General features: G+C 39.4%; 1 protein-coding gene across 3 annotated transcripts; it reads left to right on the forward strand.

Annotated features, from left to right (window-relative positions):
- Window positions 1–39: 39 nt before the first annotated feature.
- On the forward strand, window positions 40–14,193 carry MTERF3 (mitochondrial transcription termination factor 3). Of its 3 annotated transcripts, none has more exons than XM_063390637.1 (8): window positions 40–196; window positions 624–972; window positions 3,190–3,342; window positions 4,327–4,516; window positions 7,445–7,592; window positions 8,830–8,901; window positions 11,549–11,710; window positions 13,935–14,193. In XM_063390637.1, the coding sequence occupies exons 2-8, from the start codon at window positions 642–644 to the stop codon at window positions 14,127–14,129; spliced, it is 1,251 nt and encodes a 416-aa protein (XP_063246707.1). In that variant the 5' UTR covers window positions 40–196; window positions 624–641; the 3' UTR covers window positions 14,130–14,193. The 3 variants fall into 3 exon arrangements, with proteins under 3 accessions (XP_063246707.1, XP_063246697.1, XP_063246715.1); XM_063390627.1 differs by lacking the exon at window positions 40–196 and adding an exon at window positions 203–359; XM_063390645.1 differs by lacking the exon at window positions 40–196 and adding an exon at window positions 217–343.
- The last annotated feature ends 1,800 nt before the right edge of the window (window positions 14,194–15,993 follow it).

Here is a 15,993-nt window from a genome sequence, read left to right on the forward strand (position 1 = left end):
TGCCGCGCCCACGAGGCGAGGGAGGGAGCAAGGGAGAGCGGGAAGGGGGAGGTGGGATCACACCGCCCCTTTACAACACGTGAAGAGAAGGACGCTGCTGCTTGCTCCCCCCCTCCTGTTTCCTCTCGAATGGTCTCGCCCGCCCGGGCCGGGGAGCGGGGCTCACACGTGGGCCGGGCCGCGCCGTGCGGCGCAGGTGAGGTGCTGCTGGGTTCCGCTGCTAGCCCTGCTCCCGGGCTGGACGGCACTGCCCCTTCTCCCGCAGGCTGCACGTAGCGGCTACCGGCGTGGGGAGCCCTGTGAGGGGAGGACGGCCCAACTTGGCCTCCCCGCCCTGTGGCGGGTGTGCGGTGGCGGCTGTACGCGGAGGGCCCCGTCTCCCTGGGAGGGTTTAGGTCCTGGCTGGGCTTCCCCCCTGCTCCCAAGGGAACGGCTATTCGTACCGGGCGGCAGGCGGGGCCCCTCAGACCTGGCTCCTCCGTTTGCTGCGCGTTTAGAACCTTAAGGCAGCTCCGTGCTGCTTTGTAGTGAGGGATTGCTGTAACGCCCAGGGCATTCAGCTCCCGGCTCTGCGGCGAGGCAGGCAGCGCCTGTGTCACTCCGCACCCTTTTTCTCCCGGTAGGATGCCGTGCTGAGGTGTATGATGGCTGTGTGGGCTCGGCAGGTCTGCCGCTGGGGCTGTCTGCTGAGCACGGCCCGTGCTGCGGAGTTCCCCGGGAGGCTGAGCAGCCGCGGCCGCTCCGCACGGGCCTGCCGTGAGCTCGGCCCTGCGGCTGCGCTGCCCGCTGGAAAGGAGCGCGTTCTGTGCGGGCTGCAGGCACGCAGGCAGGTGTCTGCGGGAACCTGCCCTCCGCCCGACAGCGCCGAGGGTGGACCCCGCTCTTCTCCCCAAAGTAACTTGCCTTCAGTACAACAGAAACAAGCAAAAGCAGAAACATTACCTGATCTGAATGCAAAAATACTGGACGAAGGTAAGAGGCTTTAAGGGATACCATTTCTCCCGAATCTTCGTGTTGTGTTTTCAGTGTGCTGCTGTTTAACCCCAGCTGGGTTCTCCTTATTTGCCCTGTTTGCCTAAAATATATATCTGGAGTTCCCGAGTTTCACTTCTGATCAGTTTCGTAGTTAATTCCGATATCTGTGGTCAATATAGCATGTAAAGAATATCTTTAGAGTGAGATAAGGGTATAATGTTTTGGGTAGAAATGTAGGTCTGGAGCTGCCGTTTGAAGGAGTTTTCATAACCCTACCTGCATCTGCTGAGCATTTGCCTTTCCCTCACAGATGTGCTAGTGCAAACTAAAAGGGTTTTTTGGTTTTTGTTTTGTTTTGTTTTGTTTGAGCGAGGCGGTTCCACGCCTGAAGCAGCTCACACTACCCGGCCGTTTGAGCAATCAAGGATGACCAACAGGAGGTAGCAGTGTGAAGCCTCCTTGAGCGCTGCCCTGATGAGAAATGCTCGCCCAGCTGTCTCCTGAGGAAAGGAGATAAATGCAACGGCGCCTCAGTGTTGTTGCCCTGAGGAAATTTACTCACTTTTCCCTCTACTTTTATATCTAAACGAGGATTATAATATTTCCATCCTTTCAAATTACTTCGGGTATGCTGAGGAAACTTGCTCTGAATTACTTAGCAGAATTGTATGTTCAAATTCTGCTTTGAGCCCAGCCAACCTGGATCGTACAGAGCTTATTATTTGGGGTGTCTCGGAGCTGCAGCAGAGATCTGGGTGTGTAGCTGGTTCTGAAACAGTGCTGCACTGTTTCAGAACCAGCTAAAATGATGGTATCCACAAAATTATACCAGCATTTTGGATGGTATATGGCAGCACCTGTGATGCAGATTTATCCACATGCCAGATTTTTATCTCCCAGCAGACTGACTGAAGAGTGTGTGTGTGTGCGTGTGTAGCATTTTTGCCCAGTTGACAGGTTATATAATGGAATAAACATAATTGGTAGTTTTGGGGCGTTTTGGTAACATGAAGTATGATTCCAAATAGGAAGGATAAAGACCTCAAAGTGGTAATAAAAGACATGCACGCATCTGGAAAGGACTTTATTGTATATTGGTTTGGTCCTCAACAAGTTGAAAAAAACCCATTTGCTATTCCTGCAGATTCCTGGAGAGTTCCTGTTCAATGTGTAAATGATGTTGAAAACGTTTTACTGTGCTTTTGTTTCTGAGGCTGTGAGAAAAAGACCTTCAACAGCTATCAAGCTAGTCTGTGCAACTCTTCCTGGAGCATTAGTCACATCCTAATTACTTTGGAATCTGTAGTAGTAGAGTTGGTGTGCCTTTGTTTCTTGACATGAAACAGTGTTACCCTGGTCTCTAGGAAGCCATAATACAAAGTATAGAGCACAGAAAACCCCCTTCCTGAAGAATTTATAATCAGGGCATCTTATTAGTAATTAAACAGATGATTGATGTGGAGGCTAGAAGCTAGCCTGCAAACAGTAATCTTAATCTTGCTGCTGTGAGTTCCTGTCAATGGAAAAATAGATCTGTTCAGAGAATTTTTTTTTAAAGACACTAAGTTCTGTGATTTGGAACATTTACGGGAAAACAAGCATAATGATGTTCCCTTTGAAACCTTAGTGAGTAGGAAATTATTCCTTTTGCTATTAGAGATAGTGGGAGTCAGCTGCCTTTCTGTAATGGATAAGACATAATAGCTTGGCTGGAGTTGGCTATGAAATACATTGAAAGTTAAATACATGAAAGTTAAAACAGCTGCATTTCAGGCATCACATTCAGGAGAGCCCCAAAATAGTGGGCTTGTCAAGTTATGAAAAATAGTCTTTGCAGTAGCCTTTTATGTGGCTGTGATCAGGCAAGAATGCATTTGTGAAGACACAAAAGATGATCCTTTTCCAGAGGGCGATGTGAACTCTTGTCTGCAGTGATCTAGGCAGCAGACTGAAGGCAGGCTTGCTGGGTACTACTCTCAGATTTGGCCATAGGAGTGAAAGCTGATGGGCAGTGACCAGGAAGGAGATGTAACAGAGGCAAAAACTGGGAGCAGAGTCTATGTTTTTATGTTTTCAAATAATAGGTTGGCTGTTTATCACCTGGCACAGAGTTCCTGCATTTTTGAAAAGGATTTTAAGAGATCTGTATAGCATTTGGTGGAGCAGCTTTGTCTTTCACAAAATGTATTTGAGTCTTCTATGTTTGTTTCTTAGACTGGGATGACATCCCACCTTCATCTGCTCTGGAAGTGATTTCTGAGGAAGAAGCTGTACAGATCATTGCAGAACCACTTCTCCCCATTCAGTCTTCTACGCTCCGGGATTATGTTGATCACTCAGAAACGCTTGAGAAACTTGTCCACCTAGGTATGTGTGATTTTGTTTGTGTGACCTGCCTGTGGCAGGAGCCTTGGAGCTCCTGTAATCTGCTTTGCTCTTACTGTTTACCTCATAAACTTGAAAATGGGAACCGTGACCAGTGGTAAAAAGCTGCAGAATGTTATCTAGGGTAAATGGACAAAAAGAGAGGACTGTGTCACTATCAGTGCCATACTGCTCGGAAAGAAAGCTGGCTGGTGTTAGTCCCTTAGTGCTGTAGGAGTTAGAAGGAGGCATCTCCCATGGCTTCAGGAGATGGGGATGGCTGTGTAACTTTCTTTGGTCTTTATTCTTTTGGGCTGGTTAAGGATGCTTTAATTTGCTGCAAAACAATTTGCAGCTCTCTGTCCTTGGAAGGAAGGAGAGAGAATGATTGCTATGCATAATCTTAGGAGTGAGGCACAGCACATTAGAGAGGCAAGAGGGAAGGGATTGATGAGAACCTTCCTTCTCATCAAAAAACATTTGGACTACAGAGATACCAGAGTTCAAGCTCCCTGACCACCTTGTTGCCCAAACATACAAGGAAGACTTGAAAGAGGTTAGAAAAATTATTTGAGAGGGGGAATCTGTCTCCATGTAGTAAGAAATTGCCATGTGTGAGTCAGTATATGAAGTCACTTCACTGCAAAATTGTCCTCTTCCTTTTTATAACAGATTTGGAAGTTTCATGCACCCATACTTCTGTGTAACAAGAGCAGGTCTCTAAATGTGGCACGTGCAGGATTCACTGCAAATGTCTTCCTTCAAAAAATAAACTCAGCAAAAGCTTCTAAAATGACTGCTTATTTTATCTGGAGTCTCTCCACAATATACAAGGTGTTGTACCCTTGCTGTGTTGAGTAATTAAAGTATGCAAACTCAGTGCAAAAAATTGAGTAGTCGTATAAATTCCAGCTTGCCTTTGTGAAACATTTACAGAAAGCAGAGTCTGTGTTTAATTAAAATAGTTTTTGATTTTATTTGTTGTAGGAGTTGACTTATCCCAAGTGGAGAAACGTCAAAAGGCAGGTCAGCTTTTACTGACCTTGGACTTTGAAAAAGATGTAAAAAAAATACTTCTGTTTCTTAAGGATGTGGGTATAGAAGACAATCAATTGGGATCATTCCTGACCAAAAATCCATACATCCTTGGTGAAGATCTAGAAGCTTTAGAAACCAGGTAAGCCTTTCAAGTAGCAGCAAGGTGTTAAGCCCCTTGGCTTGAAGATCTGGTTTCCCTTGTCTGAAGGAGCCTGTGCTGCCTCCTTCCTTACTCAATCCCTGACTCCATGTTCTTGTGCCTCCCCATCTGTTGGCACTAACATGTGATGGTATCATAAGTCAATACCTTCATCCACCTGAAAACTGTCTATTAGCTAATTTTACTGTCCACCCCTGTCTCTCTGCTGCAGAGGAAGCAGCTTGCTATCTTAGGCCACTTGCTTTACTTGTATCAGCTTTCTTTCCATAATGACATCCCTGAGACTTTACATAAATTCGTAGAACAATATTAAATTCTTCAGTCACAATTTGAAAGCTCATGATTTCTGCAATCAAAGAAGCAGATCAGATCTCTTCTGTGTTGACATCTTATAGCAGCAGGAGGTTTTGGTGATATTTTTTCCTGTTGTCCAGCTGAAACTCAACACAACACTACAATGAACTATTTTGTGTGTGTTCACACTTGTATGGCCCTAAACTGTTCTTCAGTCCTTAAAATGAACTTTTATTTCTAATATTACTCCTAATTCAATAGGGTTTTTTTCAGAACAAGTGCTGTGTATGTGTATGTGCATGTTTAATGAACTTAAAACTTGCAGTACTCCAGAGAAGAAAGTCTGTCGTCTTGGCTCTTGCATGTAATAGCATTTCTGTCTGAAACAGAAATGTGAAAGTACAGATATTTAGAAACAGGCACAGGAGTAGACTCTTGTATAACATAGACCTCACTTCCTTCCCGTCTGTTCTTCTAATCTTGTGTTCAATAAGTGGCCTTTCAGAAACAATATCCAAAAAAATAGCCTGTGTCATTTTCCAGCAGTAGTTTTGAGTCTAGATATCAAGCGTATTGCTTACACTCTTCTGAAGAGAGGTTTGGGGGCTTTTTTGTGATAAATATCCTAACTCTTCCATGAAGTCAGTGACACTCCTGTGGCACTGTCTGGTTAGTGAGGTAGGGGCTGAACAGAGCAATCCAATTTCTTCTTAGTTTTCTGCAGTATGATTCTTCTGTAAGTTTGACACTGGTGAATGATTTCCTGCAGGCTTTAAAGTAAGTAAGTGTGCTGTAAAGGCTGTGAAGTGAGTGTTTCTCAAATAGCTGTCTTTTGAAAGCTGAGTATCACCTTTGCATAAACAGTTCGGTGCAGATGGATGTGGTATTGGTTACATCACTCTGGAATGTTTTATTGCTATGGATTCCATGTTGCCAGGAAACAAAACACAAATTTCAATAGGTTTGGCATTTGACTTCAGATAAACACTGTAAAAATCAAAACATTCCATAATTCCTAACAATTTTGACAGTTGCAGATCAGTCTGTACTGCAGCTGCACCAGATGCTTTGTTTTATGCTGGTGTTAATGATGACTTAAAACTGTTAACATGCTACATAAAATTGCTGAGCCCTGTAGTAGAATGAGGGCTGACCTTGGTGCCAGCACTCACAGATGTACCTCAAACTTTGGCCAGGTTAGATGGTTGTGTTCCTTTACTATACTGGTTTCTAGAGTCAGATTACTACAGTCTTGCTATCCCTCTTTTAAGTTTCTTGCCTTTCCAGGAAGAAATGCTTCAGGTGTGAATCTTAATGACTTGTTAACAGAAAAGAAGTAGAGTCAGGACAGCCAAAAGATTTGATTTTTGATCTGCTCATTTAGCAGTTTGTGGGATGCTTGGAAGCTGTGCCAGTTCCATTGTCATTGTCTGCAGCCTAGGGTGCTCCCTTCTGTGTTGGGCTGTCTGCTCAGTTAGGAATTGGTCCTCCAGACCTTGTTCTTACAGCTTCCATCTGGGAGATTTTGGCTTGTGATAACTTAATTTCTGAGGCTTTGTGGAAGGTAATTTTATTTTTTTTTTCTTTCCACAAGACATGGTTTAACAGAGAGCCCATTTTTGTTGAATATCTGCTTCTGCAGAATATTCTGTAACCCATTTAGTATCTTAATTACTACCAGATAAACCAATTCTTGGATGGTCTAAGTTGATCTGACTGCAAATACTTCTCATATTGCAATTACTGTCATCTATAACCAGAGGAAACCTCTCTAAATTGTTGTTTAGTACATGATAGTATGTGGATTAGTCATGTCTCTTTATTTTGTGTGCTGTATTTCTTCTCTTCATGCCTTTTTTTCTGGGAGCTATGATAATCATCTATTGCAAGTGGTACTTGAAATAGGATTTCACTTTCACTGAAATCAACAGAGTTGGGAAAAAGTTTTGACTTGGAAAGAAAGCAAGCTCTGTTAAATATCAAAACTTTAGTCAGCTCCTCTTGCTTTCTGACAACCAGATGTTTGTTACTCACTTGTTAGACCAGTAACTGAAAGTAGGGACCTGTTTGCAGCAAACACAACTTCAGCTGATGTAGAAATGTGTTTTTTGACAATATCTCTACACACAGCATCATTGTATGATGTTTCTACTCCAATGCTATTGGCAAAACAGGAATGCATGAGGTATAGTACTGTGTTCTTTCAGCAGTAGAAATGGAATTCATTAAAATAGCAAAAGGCTGTATATATCTTCTTGTCCATACCCTGTGATGATCTATTAATGTGTTTGCAATCTAGGAGACAGGCTGGTAGTTAAATGTAGGGTAACGTAGTTATCTCCTTAAGTACAGCTGGAAGGAATTAAAATCTGTCTTCAGTATTGACATTCTGCTCTGAGGTTTATTTTACTTCTAATTAATTGGAAGGGAGGGTATTTTGCTTTTACGATAACTGCAGATTTCATCCTAATTATTTTTGGCAGGGTTGCATGTTAATGCTAGAGCATCTGTCCATTTATAAGATATCACTGAGGAATTTAAGTGATCACTGAATAAATGGAGGCAATAAAATTTTCATCACTGGATTTTATTTTGTTTTTGTTCTCTTTCTAGAGTGGCTTATCTAAAATCAAAAAAATTTGGTCAGTCAGAAATTGCTCAGATGGTCTCAAGAGCTCCATATTTGCTGTTGTTTTCAGTGGAAAGACTGGATAACAGACTGGGTTTCTTCAAAAATGAACTTGGACTCAGTGTAAAAAAGGTAAAGACTGAAGTCTTCAGGCATTTTGTTAGTGACATTTGTAAGGTCTGGCAATATGAATACTCCAAGTGTTTGGAGGTTATAACGAACATTGTGTTACCATCAGTAATGTGACTAGAGGGTTACAGGAAGGTAACATGGTTTTAACTGTCTGTGGAAGTGATAGGAACATCTAACATTCAGATCCATTCAGAGGATCTGAAATACAGTTTCTGAAGATGACCTGCTACAGGTTATTATTAAATAAGCATCTGTATGTCCAGTTTTATTATTTGAGTAAGGCCAGAGGACTGAATTAATTACTGAAACAACAAGCAGCTCTTTGAACTTCTGGAAAATTATTTGGTGCTCTTCATTTCTTTAAGATACTGTAACATACTGATGTCATCATTGAAAAAATAGTCTAATCTGCGAGTATCAAAGCAAGATAGTGCCAAATCATATGCTCATCCCACCAAGAGGGACTTCTGGCTTTGCTCATGAGTGCATACCACATTACGTGCTTAGTGGGTGTTCAGCACCGTACTTTGGGATCTTCAGGGCAGGTAATAGCTGGACTTGCCTGGAGTAGGTGGGCAGTGTTAGTTGTGTCCTGCAGTAGGTGGGGTTGCAATGAATGCCAGATTCCAAGTGGAATCTGTGGTTCTTCTATTAGCTGAAGAGTCATAGCTGCTACAGTGCCCTGTTGCTGACCTTTCCATGTTTGAGGTGAGAGATCTCCTTGGAAAAGGGTTTAGTCACTACCGTGTACTCAGGGTGGATTACATGTAATCAGACATTTTGGGGAATGTGAAGTAATTGCTTGCAGTGCTGTTACACTGTGGTCTAAACAGATTCTGAAGTTAGCTCCACTGCCACTGAAAAATCCTTTTCTAACCTCCATCAGGTAGAGTGTGTTGTTTACTTTTTTTAAAAAGATGGGAAGAAGCAACTTGAAGGCTGAAAGAAATGAGGCACTTGAGCATACTTTCTCCTTTTGATGTGTGCTTTAACTCCCTCTTCCTGTCTGCTTTACAATTGTATTGTTTTTTGTTTTCCAAAAGAACATATTTGAGTAAAGTTTTGCATTGTAACAAACTGCTGCTTTGTGCAAATTTATCTTTGGTGTAGAGATAAAATGAAATACAAAATGAAATGCAAAAAACAAAATTTAGATAGGATCTTTCTTTCACAGACACATTTACAAAGAAGCCTTCAGTAAAACTCTTTTAATTTATGTTTTTTTTTCCAATTGTAGACAAAGGATCTGGTAATTCGTCTTCCAAGGCTACTGACTGGCAAATTAGAGCCTGTAAAAGAAAATCTTCAGGTGAGCTTATGAATAGATATTAAAAGTGTATTGTATATCCATACAGTTTAAGAGTTGTCAGAAGATAAAATTCCTGTAGAGGATTGTGTACAGAAAGAATTTAATGAAATAATTTTAGTGGTGGTATAAAATAACTGTTAAACAATGTATTTTCCTCTAGAGTGTGCAAGCTTACCCAATACATGGAGCATTATCTTATTCTGTTTTCTACTCTGATGTAGTGCCTTCCTGCCAAAAGTTGCTATATGATGACATAAATGGTTACCCATTTTTTAATGAGTAGAAAAATACTGTCTTCCCCCCCCCCCCCGCCCCTTAATTATTATGGTTTTTTGCTAACTGGGATTGCTTACTGGATGATCCGTAAGTATTTAGGAGCAAGAAATGTGCAGTTGATTATTTTTCTCCTGGCAGGTAACTAGGCTGCCAAAATGTGCATTTGACACCTATTGTCTGATAGCAGATGGTCGTTATTAACAACTGTTGGGTAAATAACTTCAAACCCGTGGGGATTACTTTCCCTTTTGAAAATGTAACTATGTATTGGTTTAATTACTGTGCTGTAAAGCCATGGAGGCCCAACAGCATGATGTACTGTAACAATTTGTGAAATTCCATTATCCTATAACAAATAACTATGAATCAAAATGTATGATTTTTCAGACACTCACTGCTCTGAAACTATTAAACACCAGAAATCTTGCAATCTGAAATGTGTGTGTGGTAAGGGAGGAGACTGGAAAGTAGCAGACTGTTCTAATTAATAGTGCTTTCTTTCTAACACACATTGTTTCCACAGGCTAGGGAACCGTTATTATAATGAATGTGTTTTTAAGATCTTCAGTTCTATGTGATTATCTTGTTTATCTACCAGGAAATACAGCATAGCACCTTTATTTTTAAAATAAGAGAGACAGGGAAAGACAGGAAGGATTTTTAGGTCCTTGCTGTTGGAATCTACTAATTCTTAAAAGCTCAAGCTTTTCAGGAGGTTGGATTCAGAGTCTGTGTTCAGACCTGTACGTCCTAAACTGTTGGTGGGAGGAACACAACAGTTCAGAAGGGATCAGGCTGTATCCCTCGTTCTGAATGGACTGTTACTTAGAAAGAAATACAGTAGCTGATATTGGTTGTCATAAGATACCAGTCATGGACTAAATGTGCTGAAGGATGGCTTAGTCCACCCTCTGAGAGTTTCGTCAAGCACAATTAGAGATGCATTGACAGGGTAAAACCTGAGAGCTTGCATTACCACTGCCTATTGTGGGAATAATACATACTTTGTTGAGTATTGCTGAGGCTTACACACTAAGGATATTAGCATGTGTCATGTTGAGGGAGCTGTTCCATGTCACAGAGTAGAAGATAAAAGCTCAAGATTCTTGCCACAATTACCTCTGCAGTGGGTCCAGCTTTATATCTGCAGTGATTTAACACGGTGTCTTAACTCTGGTTGTGTATGTTGATCCTGCCAACTCAGGTCCATGGAAGATACCACTCATGTGCAAACACTTATTTTCATACTTGAATGCTGTCTTAGTTGATTGGTATTTTGTGTGGTGCACAAATATTTATAAAGCAGAAAAGTTAAGGAGTTTAAAGACCTGATTATAATTGCCTTTAGAAACAGTTCCCTGTAAGGATTTCAAGTCCTAAAATAAATTCAAAACCCAGATTCTAGGCCCTTCCCTTTATATTTGACAAGCAGTTCTGGAAAAGAGCTGCAGTCTCAGCACATCAAACTGGGCAAACAAAGACACCGTCTTCTTGCCTACTGAAGTACCCTAGTTTGATATGAAAGTCTGCTTATGTTAACTGGCAGGCACACCCACTTCATGACTGAAAGCAAGCTGCTTGTAAGTGTCACTGGAGGACAGAAGAAATGACTGAGTTAACTGACACTCTTGTATGCTGAATTCTTTCTCAACAACTCAATGAATTGCTTGCCATTCTGCACTTTGGGAGGAGTGCTCATGATTTATTGAAAAAATGTGTTTTGTTTTCCTTTTGGGAAATCATAATTGAAGTCAAGGCGGTCTCTGAAAAAGACATCTTACTTTAGACATTATTGAACAGTAGAATAAATTGAATACACCACATATTGTACACATCTCTTTTAGGTTCACTAGTCTTAAATTGAAGACTATGGAAATTATACTCCCTATTTTAAAAACTTGGATACATTAGCAAAAGTGGTAACACATTAGCAAAAGTAGGCACTAGCTATTTGATTGCTATGTTTTACAGAGCTCAACAGCTCCACAAGAAGAAAATCTCTTAACACCTTGGTATTGAAAATTATAAGGGACTCTTAGGGGGGAATTTTTATGCTTGTAACTGCCATACATATAGACACATGGGTTTTTCTTCATATCTCAGACAAGCTGAAAAATTCATAACATTCACAGAAGTCATCTTTATTTTGGGCATATTCTATAAACAAATTACACTTTAATCCAGAACAATAAATGATTTGCATTGTCTGACTTGGGAAGAACTGAAGTGGCAGATATTTTTGTGGCTTGCATTCTTGTTGCTGTGTGAAAAAGGATAAAAGAATTTTGCATTAGTTTATTTCAGTGGCACATTAAAATAAGCTAAGTTTGCTGTAGCTGACTTGTGAAGATAAAATTGTGCTCTTTTTCAGGTTTGTCAAATTGAACTTGGTTTTCAACCTAATGAAATTCAACAGATAGTGTATAAAACTCCCAAGATTTTAACTGCAAGTAAAAAGAGACTCAAACAGACATTTGACTACTTACACAACATAATGGGCATTCCTCACCACATGCTTACTCGCTTTCCTCAGGTGAGTTGTTAATCTGGCAATAAATTGTAGGTGCTCTTGTCACAGCCACTTTACTAATGTGCTGAAGGTGGAGCCTTGCACAACATATAAGTGAATTCTTCAACTAGCCTGTGACTTTACTCTGATTAGGGTAACTTTTATTAGCAATCCAGAAACTACTGAGGATTTTAGTGTGGGACTCCTGCTTTTTTTTCCCTTAGCACATGTGACATCCCTACCCACAGTCTTGTGTATTTTAGGTTTTCAACAGAGGTAGTCATGCTCATCTCTTCTGTATTCATGCAAGAGAGATTATTTTCTGCTTGGGGATTTGCTTGTCCTGAAATCTTACCTAAGAGACACAAGAGAAGACAGATTATGCAGAAGATCTGTTCATTAGATAATATTATAAATACAAATATATCTTTCAGGTTTGTATACTTAAAAAATAAGATTTAGAAATTTTAGGATCTGAAAATGTAGTGTAAAGGTAAGAAAAGTTCTGTCCATTAGGCAATCAGATTCTCATTGGTCTTCTCATTGCTGCAGCAATTGCAAAAATACCATGGGATTGAAAATAGATTAGTTTCCTGATTACTGTTTTGGGGTTTTTTTCCTACCTCCTCATTACTGCTGTTTCCTCACATATTAAAAGCTGAAAGTATTAGCTACTTTATTCAATGCTGAAATGCAGTTGCACTATCTTCTTACAAGGTAAAAATGAAAGCACAAATTACAGCTTCTGAATGGCAGTAATTTACTTTCTAAATCAAGTCTAGTAGAGAATCTAAGTGGCTAGAAAACCAAAATTGTATGGGGAAATAAAACTACTCCTCAGGATTTTGATCATCTTGATGTTTAATATATCTTTACTTAACAAGGATGCTTGCTCTAATGCTCATCTGTGTCAGTTTGCCCTCCTCGATCTGTAAGTTACCACAAGTTTTGTTCATTTCCTTCTTAGTCACCTTATTGTTGGCTTTATGGTGGTTCTTCTCATTATTTTTCTTCCCTTTGTTTGGAAGGGTAAGTTGAGAGTTTCCTCTGTTCCTTGCTCTTGGCCCAGTGTCTCCTTCTTTCCCATTCTTCCCTTTCACCCTTCAAAACTGAGTTCCAGAATACAGGTAGTGCACATCAGTCTATATACGGTTGAGCCTTTAACTTGTGCATTCACAAATGCATACTTGTCTCCATCTGTACTCACTTCTGTCCTAAATGACAGTAATGTTGAAAATAGGAAATGTACAGAAATTTCTTTTTGGTCAAATTTCCTCTGATATTACAGCTGTTCTTGTAACCATTCTTTCTGTCAGCTATCTTCATAAATGGTGGTTGTTTGGGTTTTTTTTTTTCTCCTGTATTCTGACTCTCTCTTAAAATTCAAGGAAGGCAGAGGAGGAACAGTAGTTCTGTTTTCCTCTTTGTTCAAATTAGTTTGCATTCTCATGGAATTCTTCCGTCAATGTAGTCTCTTTTTTTAGTAGAATCTCTGCTTCCTGTAGCATTCAAATTTTCATCATTATTTCCTCTACAGCATCTCTCTCTATTCAGTTGTACTGCTCAGAAATGAACTTAGAGCTTTGCTTTTACGACTTAACTGTGCATCTCATCTTCCCCACTTCCCCTCTCATTTTAAATGTTCTGCTGATTTCTGTTTCCCCTACTATTGTTCTTATCTTTGACTCTCTAGACTTTTTTTGTTTTTTTGGTGGTGAGTTACTTTCAAAGGTAGGCATTGCTGTGCAGCAGAAGACAAATGAACCACCACTGCCTTTTGGCCATGTTATGATGACAGGAGTCACATCCACTCACCTTTGCCCTTGCCACTGTGCCAGTTTGTTGTTTGCATTATGCCATTTGGTCACCTTTTCTTCCTTGTAATGGTGGTCATTTGAATCTGTCTGATGCCACAGGGAAAGTGCTCCCTCTTACTGAATATCTCCACTTTCTTGGCTGTGATTACACAAAACTAATATAGTTGTTATATAGAAACAACTCTCAAGCACATTAGGTATTTTTTGTATAACTCCCTTTTTTCTGTTGTGTGTGCATGTCACATATTGTATTGAAGTATTTATTTAGAGTTTAGATAATTTGCATATAAATGTAACCTACCTGGTGTTTGACATAAATTAAAGGAAAATAAGCCTATTTTTTGTTTGCTTCCTAGATCTTCAGTTTGTCTAAAAAAGGCTCAGGGTCTGAAATTTAAGCAACCTAAAAAATTCTTCCCTTTTTTTCTTAGGTTTTCAACACAAAGCTATTACGAATCAGAGAGAGGCACATGTTTCTTGCATTCTTGGGAAGAGCCCAGTATGACCCAGCACAACCCAGCTACATCCCTCTGGATCAGCTGGTATCCTTGCCTGATGAGGTGTTCTGTACAGAGATTGCCAAAGCGTCTATGCAGGACTTTGAAAATTTCTTAAAAACACTTTAATTAGTAACACATGTAAAAATATAGAATTAAGTTACAAAATAAACATACTTTATAGAACTGCTTCCCTCTAAGGTCTCTTAACTTTTTAATTACTGGTTTAAGAAGTAATTGTTTATGAAACATCTAGGATTTAAAGGCTCACAGTAATACTTAGAGTAACTTAAAAATGTATTTCAGAAGGATTGAGCCAATATGTTGATTGCTACTAATGCAAACCTTGCAATTAATCAGTAACTTAATTCAGAGTGGATGATGCAGCACATTAACAGAAAGGTAAATTTAAATTCTTCTTTTTTCTTTTGATAATGGCAGAATTTTGGGAGATTGGAAAAACTAGCTAGTGACTTATTCTCTGTCTTGTCCTCTGTTGTCATCTCCTTTCACCATCTTCCCCAAAGGTTGGAACAGAAAAGATAGTGTGGTAGTGAAGTAGTGTTGTGTTTACCTGCTTGAGCTAATAATGTTATTATTTTCCTTGTATGTTAGAAAGAATCACACCATTAATATGTGAAGTACCTCATACAGAAAGGCATTATTTTAATCGGTTACAAAGGTGTTTCCTTGTGAAGCTGACTGCTGAAATTAGTATCCTAAAAGCTGGTTAGAAATGTAAAAAAAAAACCCAAAACCAGCAAATGAATTTAGGCCAATTAAAAAAAGAAAACAAAGCTGTTATTGTCTCTGAAATCTAGAAGAACTTTATTTTAGTTACTTTTCTCTTCCCCTTGTTCAGTTTGCCCCCCCCATACCAATGCAATTTTGTGGCTTTAATATACAAGTAAGCATATGAAAAGAGGCTGTAGTATATATTAAGGTGATAGAGTTGGTCAGTTGTAAAAGCGGAAGTAAATGCTGACATTGGGCATCATGGGAGTATTGGAAATATTTAATCCTCTCATTAAGCAAAGCACATTAATATGGAATTATCAAATGCTTCACAGTGTACTTGGGAAAAATGAAAAAGCTGCCTCTATCCACACGCAAATTGTCTGATATAGTTGAGTTCAATTCCTTCATCAAAAAGTCAGTTTCCTTCAGTTCAGGAAATCTGAAATCCAGATGTTTTAATTTGGATTTAAATTTATTTAATGAAAAAGCCTCAATGTTTTAAAACCTCATTGTTGAAGCTAAAAATAGCGATTTTTATGCACACAGCAGAATAAAATTCAAAAGGTTAAATTCTACTAATAGGTGGGAAATAAAGTAAGGTTAAGGAAATTTAAAGAATGAGAATAGTTGTGATCTCTGGATAATGACTTTGGATAAATTCTTATTCATCCAAATTAAGAATATGAAAAAGTGCTTGAAACACACTGAAAAACCACATTTGTTGCAATATACACCTGAGATGATTCTTTTGCCTTTTTTCTCCTATTTCCTGTTCCATGGGCCTGGAATGATTGCTTGAAATACTTTATTAAATAGACCGTTCTTGGTGGAGATGCATAACAAATTTCATGGTGGCTGAAATGTGATGAATAAGCACTTCCCCCATTTCCTCCTGTTAAATAAAAGTGTCCAAGTCCAGTATGCTTACTTAGATTTTTGACTGTATTAAATGCTAATAACAAACTCTAATCTTCAGACATTCTTGTAAAAAATAATACTTATAGTAAAAATATTAATAGAAAGTGTGTGGGTTCATAATGTTTAACTTCTGCAGATTTGCTGCAGTAACCTTATACTATGGTATGGCATACTGTGGTAATACTATGTATTACCAACTGTAGCAGAAATTATATTAAAGTATATATATTTAAAATGTCTCAAACGTTGAGCTTTAAATGCCTTTAATATTTTTAAACGTAGAAATGATTGCTGCCAGAGCTAAAACGGTTTCTTTGAAATGTTAAATGCACAAGCT

Source organism: Prinia subflava, chromosome 1, assembly GCF_021018805.1.
Source record: "Prinia subflava isolate CZ2003 ecotype Zambia chromosome 1, Cam_Psub_1.2, whole genome shotgun sequence".
Taxonomy (NCBI): domain Eukaryota; kingdom Metazoa; phylum Chordata; class Aves; order Passeriformes; family Cisticolidae; genus Prinia; species Prinia subflava.

Coding starts and splice junctions, on each gene's coding strand:
- MTERF3 (XM_063390637.1), top strand. CDS start 642: ATGATGGCTGTGTGGGCTCGGCAGGTCTGCCGCTGGGGCTGTCTGCTG. Junction 973..3,189: donor TGCAAAAATACTGGACGAAG/GTAAGAGGCTTT, acceptor TTTGTTTCTTAG/ACTGGGATGACATCCCACCT. Junction 8,902..11,548: donor CTGTAAAAGAAAATCTTCAG/GTGAGCTTATGA, acceptor GCTCTTTTTCAG/GTTTGTCAAATTGAACTTGG.